The following is a 14,380-nucleotide window of genomic DNA, read 5'->3' on the forward strand; positions in this document are numbered from 1 at the left end:
GCTAAGTGAAATGAGCAGAACCAGAAGATCATTATACAATGATCAATTCTGATGGACGTGGCTTTTTTCAACAATGAGATGATTCAAGACAATTCCAATAGAGGAATATGATGGAAAATGCCATTCACATCCAGAGAAAGAACTATGGGGACTGAATATGGATCACAACATAGTATTTTCATCCTTTTATGTTTGCTTGTTTTTTTCTCTTTTTTTTTTCCTTTTTATCAGATTTTTCTTGGTAGCATGATAAATAGGAAAATGTGTTTTGAAAAACTATACATGTTTAACCTATATCTGATTGCTTACTAGATAGGGGAGGGGAGAGAGGGAGGAAGAAAAATTTGGAACACAGTTTTGCAAAGGTGAATATTAAAACTAATTTGGATTACTGTATTTGGAATTTGGAAAATTTTAAAAGAATAATCACTCTAAAGCACACTGTGATTCACATCTCATCCAGCAATGATATCTTGCCATCCCACCCTTCTTTTGTGCACATGAGGCTTGTGAATTCAATAACCCATGAATCAACTTACTCTCTTTGTGAATCTCAGAACATTCCTTTCTCTGCTCATTATTCCCATATGTATTAGTTCCTCCTAATTATGGCTATGTCAATTTATGGTTTGAAAGGTGCTTCATACATTAGAACTTAAGTTCTCTCAGGTCAGGGTCAGAAAGATTTTTATAACCAAAGTATCTGGCTCATAGTAAGCCCTTACAAAATCTGGTTACCAAACAACTTTCAAACTCTTCTGTCTAGCATTAAAGAACCTATATAATTTGATGTCTACTTTTCAAGTAGAATTTCTTTTCCCAGTGCCACATACTCCATTATGGTCAGTCAAATTCTCCATTTGTCTCCCTATTTTGCTCATTCAATAATTACTTAACCTTTACAATCCAACTCAAATATAACCATCTTCTCCACAACTTCTCTCTTATCCACAAAGGCCTTTATGTAGCACTTTTGTAAATTCTCAATAATATATTTATCATGCAACAATATTTTATGCTCTACTTTTTTAGTTCTCTTCTTAAGTATATGATCCTTTCCTTCTCAATTACTTTTCTACCCAGGATCTTCCTCCCAATTATAGGTATGCCTCAAGGCTCTATTCCAGATCATTTTTCCTGGATCATTTTTTCCTTTCTTCGTGGCCATAGCACTTAGCATACTGCCTGGTACATATTAAGTGTTTAATAAATGCTTGCTATCTGGAAACTTCATCAACTTTCATTGGTTTAGTTATTTCTAGATAGATAACTATATAGATGTTCTATATATATAGCCAGTCATAGTCACCTGAGTTCCAATCCTGAATGAGTTTTCAAAAGTCTATGGATATTTCAAACTAGATGTCTTACAGGCATCTCAAACTCAGCATGTCAAAAACACTCATATTTTCCCCCAAACTTATCATTTCTTTTTATACAGATATAATCACCCAAGTGAGAAACTCTGGTGTTATTACTGAATCTTCTTTTCCTTATTTCACACAACCTATCAGTTATGAGTCTTGTTAATTATACTTCTATAACATCTTCTGCATATAATCCTTTTCACAAGACTATAATCAGTGCAAACTCTCACCACATGGACTACTGAAATCGCATTGTAATTCTCCAATTCATCCTCTATATTACTGACAAAATTATATTCTTAAAAGTACAGGCCTGGCCATATCACACTCCTGCTCAAGAAACTTCAATTGTTCCCTAGATTCTTTAGGACAAAACTTTTCTTGTGGGTTTTAAAATCTGCTCACAATGTGGCTCCAAACTATTTCAGACTTTTTATAAATTACCTTCTTTCATGCACTCTACAATCCACAGCCCAAATATTCTTCAAATAGGACATTCTACTAGCTACAAGCTTTTACCCTATCTGTCTCACATATCTTGAATGGACTCCCTTAATTTTGCCTCTTGGAATTGCTATCTTCCTTCCAAGTTCAGCTTATGTGCCAACTCCTATATAAGACTTTTTCTGATCTCCCAAATGCTGAAACCCTTTCCCAATTACCCTGTATTTATTACATACATATGTCTACAAATTTCTTTTCTTGATCAAACATAAGTTTACTAAGAGCAGAGCTTGTTTAATTTTTATTTTTGTACCTCTAAAACTCAATAGAGTATTAGAAGACATAGAAGATATTTAATACCATTTATTAAATCAACTAAGAATCTGAAATGCTTGATTCCTAATCAACCTCCATGCACTAACCCTTCTAGACCCATTTTATAGAAACCAATCCTGATTTTAACCTATATTATAACCTATATCTCCTCTCTAATCAATCAGAATTGAAGTGGCTACATAATGCTAGCATTTAATTGCTTTTCTTTTTTTTTGGCTAAGGCAAGTAGGGTTAAATGACTTGCCCATGGTCACACAGCTAAGAAGTATTAAGTGTCTGAGGTCACATTTGAACTCAGGTCCTCCTGACTTCAGGGCTGATGCTCTCTATCCACTGTGCCATCTAGCTGCCCCTAGCACTTCATTCTTAATATTGTCTTACATGGTTTAATTCAGCAATTCAATCATTAAAGAATAATGATTTGGAATTAGAGGAACTAATTTCGAATCCCAGTTCTACCAACTACTAGGTTTTCAACTTTGAGCAAGTTACTTAACCACTATGAATCTATTTTCCTGATCTGTAAAATGAGAGTCTATACTAGCTAACTTCTAAAGTCTCTTCAAGTACTAAATCATATGATGGTACATTGTAATTCTGATTGTGTTTTACCTTCATGAAAGCAGGACCTATATCTTACCTTAGCTTCTTAAACTGTGGTTTGTACTCCATGTGGGATGTATTAAAGCTGAAAGTGGGGGTTGCAAACTTATGATTTTTTATCAGTAAATATGTTATTTGTGTATCTATTTTATATACTCAGCTTCATGTAAAAATTTCTTGGGTAAAAAGGGGTTGCAAAAGGAAAAAAGTTTTAAGAAGTCCAGATCTATACTATCTTCACCAGTGTTTAACTACAGGTCTCTTAAGTGTAATAAAGTGGAAAGACTAATAGACTTTAGAGAATGCTATGGATTCTAATTTAGCTTCCTGAACTTACTGCTGTGTAACATAGATAAGACAAAACCTCTCTAAGCTTCGGTTTTTTTCATCTATATAATGTGGGAATAACATTTGTAGTACCTACCTTATGGGGCAGCTCTGGAAACCTTAAGGCACTAAATAAATGTCATTTATTTAATGTTTTTGGAATGAATTATTAGAGGTTGTAGCATTGTTATAGCATTAATGATCCAAGGTTTATAAAACTTGAAAAGGAGAATAAGAATAAGAAAAGAGATGGGACTGAGCAGGCATTGATTGATGTAAGTCATACCTCTACAGCTTTAGAAATAAGCATAACAGTTTTTGTTACCATAAGAGTTATATATATCCTCAGTATTTTCCTCAAGCATTTAATCTCATGGAATTTTGCTGGATGGTTGATGTGGAAGGTTAGCATGGGGTTGTAGAGAGAATAGCAGAAAATAGGATGATGATTTATCAGATAGGAGAAATTTATCAGATAGATGTCAACAATCTTGAGAAGACCCCAAGATACTCAATTATCAGGGTCCAAGTCAGGATAATCAAAAAGTCACAAATATGCAAGCACAGTAAGATTGCACTGTTAAAAGAAGCTTGGACTATGTCAGTGTTACCAATGTAATGTAGACAGGATATCCTGCCTCCTATTTGAATGATCTATGGGAATGGGTAGAAAAACATCTTTTAAAAAAAAGGTTAACATTAACACCTGTGAAAAAGAAGGTATGTATTTAGTAAATATGCAGGTCTATATTTCCAGAAAAGGTGGGTGGAGTGGATTTTAATTAAAATAGCTGCTTCAAGATGTGTTCCTTATAGCTGCCAAATGGAGTTATGTGGGCCAATAAAGCAATTAAATAATCCAGATGTTCACTACCATTAAAGCAGTAAGAAGATAAAGTCCAGGTCACTCTCCTCTTCCTCCAAAAGTCACATAAGAGAAAAAAAAAGAATTGAATGCATAAATATTTCAGAAATACAGGAGCAAATTAATATTTATGTGATTGATTTAATGTGATGCAACAGAAATGACTAAATCCAGATAAATTGCTGATTACAAAACACCTCATAAAAAAGTTTTAACAAGAAAAACATGTACTTACATTGCCAAATCAACTAGATGCTACTGAAGCCTACCTGTGAGTGATTCTGGGCAAGCCATTTAACTTCACAGTTTCTCAGTTTTCTCATGTATAAAAGGGAATTGTACATTCCTGACCTAACAGGATTCAGCTAACACATTTAACAAAAATTAACAAATATTTGCTAATTAATTAAATTATGTACTGGGCACTGTGCTAAGCCAGTCCTAGAACACAAAAAGCAGTCATCCATGGTTTCAAGAAGTCTCCATTCTACTGAAGAGTTGTCATAAGACAAAGCACGGTACAAACTTTGAAATATTAAATAAATGTGAACTATTACTATGATGTTTAGTCAAAAGCCTTTGAATGTAGCAAATTTTAAAATTAATTTTCAAAGGCATTCTACTAAATCACACAATGGCTAAGGACAAGCAAAAAAGAACTTTAACATTTACGACTGATGACCAGGAAATATCTGTTGCTCCACAGAAACAGCTATTTTTTTTTCCTAATTAAAACCAATTTCCTTACTAGTAATTTAACTTTTAATTTATAAAATGTTCTGGAGTAAATGGGAGAAAACTTTCTGCAGAAAACCAGTTTGAAATGGGAAGTGGGGAAACAGTATGTGGGATGACATTTCAAGAGGATTCCTGATGAGGAAAGTTTTCAGAAAAACTTGGAAAGACTTACATGAACTGATGTGTAAAATGAGCAGAACCACAGGAACAGTGTACACAATATCAGCAACATTATGCAATGATCAACTATGATAGACTTATCTCTTCCCAGTACACAATGATCCAAGATAATTCTGAAAGACTCATGATGAAAAAAATGCATCTCCATCCAGAGAAATAACTATGGAGTCTGAATACAGATTAAAGCATACATACTATTTTCACTCTTTACTCCCCCCCCATGGTTTTATTCCAATTTTCTTTCATCATAAATATGATTAATATTATTGTACTTGTATAACCTGTATCAGTTGACTTGAGGAAAGGGGAAGGGAGGGAAAAAATTTGGAACTAAAAATCTTATAAAAGCGAATGCTGAAAACTATCTTCCACAAGTAATTGGGAAAAAAATACTATTTAAAAAAAAAGATAATCAGACTAATTATTATAACATCTTTAGCTAATGTCAACCACTGAAATCACAGAGTAAATTACCAGGTTATTTTTAACAAAAATCTTACTGTTTTCCATTTAACTTAAGTCATTTCATAGCTAGCAACTTCCATAAACTTTGGCCTACATTCCAGCTTGCCAGCTACTGACAGATTAACCTTTGCCCTACTTTCTAAACATTCCAGCAAATAAAACAAATTGTTTCAGGATTTAGGAAAATATCATACATATATTTCTCACTGGTTATGATTCAAAAAAAAAAGAGTAGATTATGTTGAAACTGCAAACACTATTTTGAAAATGAAAGCTTTAATCATTTTCTTAACATTTCAAAATGAGGGAAAGAGGGAAGATGGAATAGGATTAAAGAAGAGAGCTAGTAAAAATATTCACTCAACCAGGAAAACACCTTCAATTTACAAAAACATATTAATTCATTTAATATGTCAGAGTGAAGTAATAACTTTGCCCCTCATTCCCAGAGAAGATAAAGGATGAGGACATCAGTTTATAAAGTTAATTTTATCTAGATCGTATTCACTAGGCAGCCATTTAGCAGCAAATTTACACAAAGGTCTTGAAGTCATTAAGCCCTAAAAGTGTGAGGTTAATTTCTTATCTCTAGATAGATTGATAAATTGTTAAGCTTGAGTTCAGGGCACAGATTACAGTCAATAAAAACATAAAGACAGAAAAAAATCTCCAGGCATATAACCTTCAAAATCTGTGGCTATATACAACACTTTAATATATTTTAAGATTGCACTGGATTAATGATTTTATTAGAGTAGATCTTTTTCCAGCAAGACATCAATTAATATTTGCCTTCCTATCCTGTGCAATTCTTGTACAGGTTTTTCTGTAATTACAATCCTAGTTTTTTTGGCCTATACATTTGATTTCATTCATATGATCAACTCTAAATTTGGAAACTTTTACAAATTCATCATAATTTATTATTTAGAGGGGACAGCTGGGTGGCCCAGTGGATACAGCATCAGCCTTGAATTCAGGAGGATCCGAGTTCAAATCTGATCTCAGACACTTAACACTGTGTGACCCTGGGCAAGTCACTTAACCCCAGCCTCAGGGGGGAAAAAAAAAGTTATTATTTAGAGATCTTCGTGGGAATAATGAACGATTAAGTGATTTGCTTAATGTGAGTGTCAGAAACAGGATTTAAACCCTGATCTTTTAATCTTTACAAGCAGCCTTGTCTCCACTTTTAATACCGGAACATCTTATATACAACACTACATGAATGCCTCTATGCTAGGCCTCTCAATATTAATATGAAAAGAAACAATTTTTAAGTGATAAAGAATATTAAATCATAGAATGTCAGAACTGGAAAGATCTCAGAGATCAAATCTAAAATGGAAGACTGGAATAGATGGAGAAAAAAAATCAAAAACCTTAAAAAGATAGTCTAATATCATCAGGCTGGCTTTCAGATCCTCTGATTCTTATCACTGTAGTCAGAAGACTTGTGCTCCAATCTAATTTTTAGTTAATACGGTGTCACCTTTTGATGCATTAGCATGACTTAACTATTTGAAGAAAAACTGAATAAAACAGTGGGGCTCAACATCCTAAAGGGGCAGTCACATGAAATTAAATGAAAAAAAAAAAAAAAAACTCCCCAGGTCCAAACTTAGAAGACACCTCACTCACATTATTTCTTTTATTACAAAGTTACTCCAGAAAGTGACTTTTCATTGGTTAGCACTGCTTTCCTCTACTTTATCAGAAACTCCTAACATAGTGCAATTCAAATCGGCCATTGACTTATAATTTATAGTCTTAGTTGAGGTGCTTTTCAGTCGGAGACAAAACTAGGACCAGGTCTTCCTGACTCTGGTTCCTGGCATATAATAGCTAAATAATGCTGCTGAACTGAAGTCAAAGTAATCCAAAGTTGGCCCTTTACCAATCACACAACTATACAATCTCTAACTGCTGCAAGGTCAGGAAAGAGCCCGGACCTGTGACTTTATCAGACAGCTCTTGCCCTGCAGTGTTCAGTGTTAGCCGAGATGCTGATTTCCCCAGTGTCCCAGCTAACGTGTAGGAGACGCAGGACTTGAAGTTTTCCCGTCCAGTCGCTCCCCATTCACCAGGATAAGTCTCACCTGCCGCACAAATAGCTGAAAACAGCTTGAGAATACTGTCTGCTGACAAAAATCATTTCTCCTATAGCCATTTTCAATCTAACTTGATAGTTTAGGAAGTTCTGCACTATAGTCACCGTGAAAGGATACTTTAAACAATAATGGCACGTAGATAGCTTTTTAAAGTTTACAAAACACTTTACATTATTATCGCGTTTAATTTCTGGGAGAATGTAGTTATTCCTTCCTTATTTTATTGATGAGTCACAGCAGACTCCGAGAACTTTCCCGCTGAAATAACGGCTAGAAATGATCAAAGGTAGGATTTGAACCCCGAGTCAGGGTTACTACCACCGATAAGGCGGAGATAAGGGGCATTCTACAGCTGAAGCGCAGGGGTTGGGGAGGGATCCGCGAGCGACCGCGAAAAGGTCGCTGAATCAGGGGTCAGGGGAGGACCCCACACTCGTGACCTTGGCCAAGTCTCTTGCCCTCCCGAGGTCTCTGCTTCCCGGGGGACTGGAGCAGGTGAGGTAGGGGCGGGGGATGAGGTGACCTCGGAGGGCCAGCTCTCTGGATGTAGGACCCGGGCAGGAGTGGAACCAGAGTCGCCGCTAGTTGGGCACGAAGTGCGACAGGTGGGCACGCCGGGCCGGGATGCGAAGGGGGCTGTGGGCCCCGCTCCGTTCCGTAGTCGGCCCGGGGGCGGGGTCCGGGGAGCGGTCAGCACCTTTGCCCCCCACCCCCCCACCCTCAGGGGGGTCTTCGGCTCCGGTGTCCAGCTCCCCCTCCCCACTCCCCGCATTCCCAGCAGCTGCCTCACCAGTGAAGCGGCGGGCGCGGGAAGCCGTCAGGCGGCAGAGGCTGCCAAGTGCCCGGGAGGCCACCATCTTGGACGGGATAGGGCGAATGCGAGCTCGCGCCGGGAGCAGGGCAGCGGCGAAGCAGGGGTCCTTGGTGCCAGGGACTCTACCCACTTAGGCCTGCCCCGCACACTGCCGGAAAGAAACCAGTAGGAGGCGAGGCTTCCGCTGCCACCTCTGGCCCTCCGCTGAAGCGAACGCCAGCGGAAAAGCCTCCCTTTGTAGTCTCGAGGGCAGAAGACGCCCCTTGGCACAGGGGCGGAGCAGCGGGGAATTTCTGTCAGGCGAAGGCCGGGACAGCCCACGGACGGGTACGCGGAGAGTGGGGGAGGGGGAGCATCGGGGCGAAGCTCTGGCCCGGAACTGATGGGGGAAAGACGGGGGCGGGAGGGGCGGTGTCATTTATAGCCGACGGCTGCTTGTCGGTCAAGTTCGGCTCTAGTTCCCAGGATCTCTATCGGGCAGAAGGTCGGACAATCTAGAACTGAGGTGAGCTAGGAGGGGAGGACACTGGCCCACAAACTCACCGGACCCGAGCCTCTTCCCTCACCGCTGCGTCCCCGGCCCAGACTCGGCCGGCCCGGCCCGCCCTGTTCTGCTCGAGATACTCGGGGAGCTGGTGTGGACAGGTGGGACGGGCCGGGCACAAGTATTTGGTGGCTCGCGATCGCGGGGGGGACTTTTCCCTCTTTGAGCCTGTTTCCTATTGTAAAACGAAGAAGTTGAACTTAATCTCCGTAGGCCTCGGTTTACGAATCTGTTAAATGAGGAGATTGAACTACAGAGGGCTGTTTAAACTTTTCCCATTCGCGACCCTTTTTCATCCCAGAAAATTTTACGCGGCCCTGGGGGTGTAGATATATAAAATGGGTGTAAAAATCAAACATTTACTGATAATCCGTAATTTAGTGACCCCCCCCCCCCATGGGTTCCTGCCCCACAGTTTTAAGCCGGGGACAAGCAGCCCTTCTGGCTCCCGTCTCTCTTCTCCAAATCTTGGAAAGCCTCAGCACACACTTGGCATGTCGCAGACTTTACTTGAGGCAACGACTGTTACTCTTTATTTGTCTGCATAAATTGACTCTTCCTTCTACGCCATATGTTGAAAATAGAGCCAAGAGCTGCAATGTCTGGAGGCGGTCTCGAACCTGGGGCTCCCGGCTCGCTGTTCGGCGCCTTTTAGAACGCAGTGAACATCCCAGCGGTTGGTCCGAGGGCTGTTTTTGATCTGCTGGGGCCTGGCAATGGGCACTTAGCAATGGTGCAGGGCCGGATCACCCGGGCCCCTAGCGTTATTTACATATCTGACCCCAGAGACCCAGCGGGATGATGGACTTTCGGAGAGATGAGTGTGTTTTTGTGCCTTGGACCCAGACTGCCCAGCAAAGAGCTCGGCTCTCGCCGAACGAGGCTTGGTTCTGTGAATAGTGGCACTGGAATTTGGGAGGAGAGGAGGCATAAAAAAAAATAGGTCGGGAAAAAAGTGGTCGGAGGTTTCCGGAGAGGGGAGAGTAATGAGGGGAAGCAGCTAATCTTTACGTTTAAATGGTCCTAAAATGCATTTTGTCACTTTAGTAGTGGTAGCGGAGTAGGATAGAAAGCCTGAGCCAGTCATTTTCCTCCAGGAGTCTGTTTCTTCCTTGAAGGGATTGGATCTTTAGGGCATTCTCCCCAAGTAGGTAGAGCTGGTACCCCAAAATTTGAAATTGTATATCTGTACATGTGCAAGTACTTAAGTTTCATAACGCAATTGGCAAACAGCATATATCTGCTGAATTGTAGGAAGAAAATTGACCTGGTGCTTTGTCCATAGCTTGATCCCAATGATGATGTCATTGGGAATGACAAGATATAGGGATGAGTTAAAGAAATTTAGAATGTCTCGTCTGGAGAAGAGACTTTAAAAAAAAAATCACCTACTTGATAGTCAAGTAATTTGAAAGGATGTCCTATTGAAGAAAGGGATTAGGTTCTGGAGGTTAAAACCTGAAAGTAATGGGTAAAAATTGCTAAGATAAACTTAAAGCCCAATAAAGAACTTCTTTGGCTAATGTAGAAATAGTTTGCATGACTGTACCCCTATAATCTATGTCAAATTATTTGTCTTCTCAAGGAGGGGAAAAGGGAAGGAGGGAGAGAATTTGAAACTCAAAATTTAAAAAAAAAAAAAAAAAAAAAAAAAAAAAAAAACTTTCAAGGATAAAGACTCAAAGTGAGATGAGATGCCGCCACAGCTAATGTTTCCCATTATTAGACATCTTCAGGTAGATTGAATGACAGTTTGTCATTGATGATTTGGATACAGGTTGGCAAATTCTGAGATTCTGTAAATCTGTGAAAGGCATGTTCTCAAAGGCTCAGTGTTACATAAAATCATGAAATTTAGATTGTCATAAAACTAGGACCATTTAACTCAATAAACTTTTGTTAAGTGCTTTGTTATGTGCCCAGAACTGGGAATACAGATAAAAATGAAGTTTTTGCTCTCCAGAAACTTAAAATCTTCTGGGGGAAAACACACAGGTAGGTAAATACAGGTTATATACTTTCTAAAAACAGAGTAATGAGGGTTTGGAGAAGGGTAGGAGTGTATAACTGTGGGATAAGGAAAAACCTATAGAATGTGACAGGTGAGCTAACTCCAGAAGAGAGCTATGGAGATTCAAGATCAAAAGTGAGAAGAAGGCACAAGTAATATATGGAAATGATTCGATAAACACTTGTTAAAAATGATTACTGTCAGGAGAGCAATAATCCTGAAGTCAGGAGGACTCGAGTTCAAATCTGGTCTCAGACACTTAACACTTCCTAGCTGTGTGACTCTGGGCAAGTCTTGGACCCAATTGTCTCAGCAAAAAAGCAAAAAAAAAAAAAAAAAAAAAAAAGTTTACTGTCCATAAAGCAGTACATAGGCTGCCTGCTTTGCAGAGATACAAAATTTACATAAGTCCGAGTCCCTGATCTCATGAAGCCTTCACTGATCTATTTAGGCCAAATGTCAAGCACAAATTTTAGAAAGCTTTCCTGAATTACTCTAAATCTAACAGTGATGTCTCCCTCTCCTAAGTCTCATTTAGTACATGCTACCTGACTGTTATTTTTCTGAATACAAACACGTCCTATGTTCTCAGTTGTATTGTCATTCACTTGAGAGACAGTTGGCTTATTGGATAGAAAGCATAATTTAGTCAGTAAGACTTCATTCAGTGGGAGTTCTTAAAAGTCATGTAACTTCATCTAGCCTTAATTTCTTCATCTGCAAAATGAGAAAATAAAAGTACTTATCTCACAGGGTTATGAGAATTAAGTGAGATAGGATGTGTAAAGCACATCAAATATAAAATTTAAAACTATTAAGGTCAGAGAAAATATTGATCATGTTTGTAAATTTTGGTTGATGATTAATAGATAAGATCATTTTTTTTTTTATTATCCTGACCACTCCTATTGGGAATACATTGTTCATCAGACTTTGTAAAGACAATCTAAAGGAGAATTTCTGAAGTCTAGTTGGTATATACTGCTTCTATCCCTCTTTTTAGAAAATAATGGTAGGGATGCCTGGATAAAAGTTTAAATGGTGCTTCACTACTTTACATGGCCTGAGCCCCATTTTGCTTGCCTACATTGTAAACAAAGGAAGCATAGCAAACCTACATGGAGCAAAAACCTTGGAGTCAGGATGCCCAGGGATCAGATATTTCTTTTGACATATACTGGCTCAATGATCAAGTGTTAACCTTTCTGTGCTCTCTGTTAACTCTCTAAGATTATATATTGTTTAATTTTTATAATATAGTTTTTTTTTACTTTTCAAAATACATGTAAAGATAACTTTCAACATTCATTCTTGCAAACCTTGTGTTCCAATTTTTTCTCTGTCCCTTCCACCCCTCCTCCCTCCTCTAGACAGAAAGCAATCCAATATAGGTTAAACATGTGCAATTCTTCTAAACATTTTCACATTTATCCAAGATTATAAATTGAAGTGGTGGAAATTTCATTGATTCATTCATCCAACTAGCATCAAATACCAAAAGTGTGCAAAGGCATTTTCTAGGTGCTAAGAATGCAAAGATATGAAATTTTTAAATAACAAACAAAACAGTTCTGTGGTCCTCCTGGAATTTTTTGTTGTCAGTTGATTCAATCTTTGAATTTTTTGTTATCCCATTGGATTTTCTTGACTAAAATATTGGAGTAGTTTGCCATTTCCTTCCAGAGATCATTTTACAGATGACGTAACTGAAGCAAACAGGGTAAAGTGACCATGCTCAAAATCGTGAAGCTAGTGTCTGAGGCCAGATATGAATTGAGAAAAGGGAGTCTTCCTGACTCTAGGACCTGCATTCTTTATCTACTTCACCACCTAGCTAGGGAAAAATATTCTACACATACACACACATACATTCACATGTGTGTGTATATATATATATATATATATATATATATATGTGTGTGTGTGTGTATATATATATATGTGTGTGTATGTATATATATGTATATATATACATACACACACATATATATATATATATATATATATTTATGTATACAAACAAATACATATATAAATTGTTTTATATAGAGAGATGCAATTACTTTATCATATAAAATTATATCTATAAATTATTTACATATTTACATACGTGTGTGTGTATATATATATATATATGTATATATATATATGTATATAAATAAAGAAATTAGGAGTGCTTTCAACTGAGGAAATCAAAAAAGACTAAGAAGTTGTACTTGAGCATTGAAGGAAGCTAGGGCTTGTAAAAGGCAAGATCATGAAGAAATCCATTCCAGGCATGGAAGACAATCTGTATAAAGGCACAAAGGAATGCAATGTTCTCTGTACCAGCTGATAGTCCAGTTTGGCTGAAATGTAGCTTTTGTGAAAGGGAGTAATTTGTAATCAACCTGGAAAAGGCTGATACACTAAAGCCAGATTGTGAAGCATTTAAAACCCCAGAGGATTTGTCTTTTATCTTAGAGGTAGTAGGAAGCCATTAAGCTTCCTGGATAGGAGGGTGACCATGGGCAGACCTGTGTTTTGGGATCAGTCAGTATTTGTCAAGTACTATGCTAGGCCCTAGAATACAAATACTTGAGTGAAACAGCCCCTGCCCTTAGTTCCCTTATAGTCTATTGAAGAAAATGACACAGACTCATATAAATATATATAAAGTAGTTTCTAAGTGAGAAAAGACTAGGAGTTGGGGAGATCAGGAAAGTTCTCTTGTAATACGAGATGTTGGTTCAGGCCCAGATGACTACAGTAAAATGGGTCACAGGAATTTTTTTTGTTTCCCAATATATATGTTATGTTTATATTATAGTCTGTTAAGTGCAATAGTATGTGTCTAAAAAATTTACATATCTTAATTAAGAAATTCTTTATTGCCAAAAATGCTACCCTCATTTGCTACCCAAAAAGACCTGAGTCAAATGCAGTGACCCTTACTAGCTGTGTGAGCTTGGCCAAGTCATGTAACTTTACCTCAATCTTTTAGAGAAGAAAATGGCAGTTACTCTAGTACATCTGCCAAGAAAACCTCATGGACAGTATTGTTGTGATATGTATGGTCCTTGGGGTCATAAAGAATTGGATATGACTGAATAGCAACAAAACTGTGGAAGTGGAGTGTGATATATGAAGAACAGCAAAACTAGACTGGTTAGGCCAAAGTGTGTTGAAGGAAAGTAATTATGTATTAATACTAGAAGGTAAGTTAGAGATAGGTTGGGAAAGGCTTAAAATGTCAAACAACAAGAGCAAAGACCTGGAGTTCTTCAGCAGGAAAATCTGTGATTAAACTTGTGCTTTAGGGGATATCTCTTTGACAGCAATACTGAAGACAGGTTGGAGATGGGAGAGTTTTATTAATTTATTTTTAATATACATTGCTTTATGAATCATGTTGGGAGAGAAAAATCAGAACAAAGGGGGGAAACTATGGGAGAGGGGGGAAAATAATAGAAAAATGAAGTGAATATAGTACTGGGAGAATTTTGAGGCAGGGAAACCAATTAAAACATTTACAGGCTTCCAAGGAAGAGGTTAGTTATGAGTGTCTGAACTAGGACAGTGGCCATGTGAGTAGA

General features: G+C 38.0%; 2 protein-coding genes across 5 annotated transcripts in view; one reads left to right on the forward strand and one right to left on the reverse strand.

Annotated features, from left to right (window-relative positions):
- HADHA (hydroxyacyl-CoA dehydrogenase trifunctional multienzyme complex subunit alpha) overlaps positions 1 to 8,459 on the reverse strand; it is a 59,758-nt gene extending 51,299 nt beyond the window's left edge. The window contains exon 1 of one of the 2 annotated variants that reach the window (XM_074300102.1): positions 8,227 to 8,459. In XM_074300102.1, the coding sequence (XP_074156203.1) occupies positions 8,227 to 8,293 (67 nt within the window). In that variant the 5' untranslated portion in view covers positions 8,294 to 8,459. Of the gene's footprint in view, positions 1 to 8,199 lie in introns of both variants that reach the window. The other variant, XM_074300103.1, reaches the window with a different exon arrangement.
- Positions 8,297 to 14,380, forward strand: part of HADHB (hydroxyacyl-CoA dehydrogenase trifunctional multienzyme complex subunit beta) — a 43,106-nt gene continuing 37,022 nt past the window's right edge. Inside the window, exon 1 of one of the 3 annotated variants that reach the window (XM_074300105.1) lies at positions 8,297 to 8,577. The gene's annotated coding sequence lies outside the window, so the exon portion shown is untranslated. Of the gene's footprint in view, positions 8,896 to 14,380 lie in introns of all 3 variants that reach the window. The other 2 variants (XM_074300104.1, XM_074300106.1) reach the window with 2 other exon arrangements.

Source organism: Sminthopsis crassicaudata, chromosome 3, assembly GCF_048593235.1.
Source record: "Sminthopsis crassicaudata isolate SCR6 chromosome 3, ASM4859323v1, whole genome shotgun sequence".
NCBI lineage: Eukaryota > Metazoa > Chordata > Mammalia > Dasyuromorphia > Dasyuridae > Sminthopsis > Sminthopsis crassicaudata.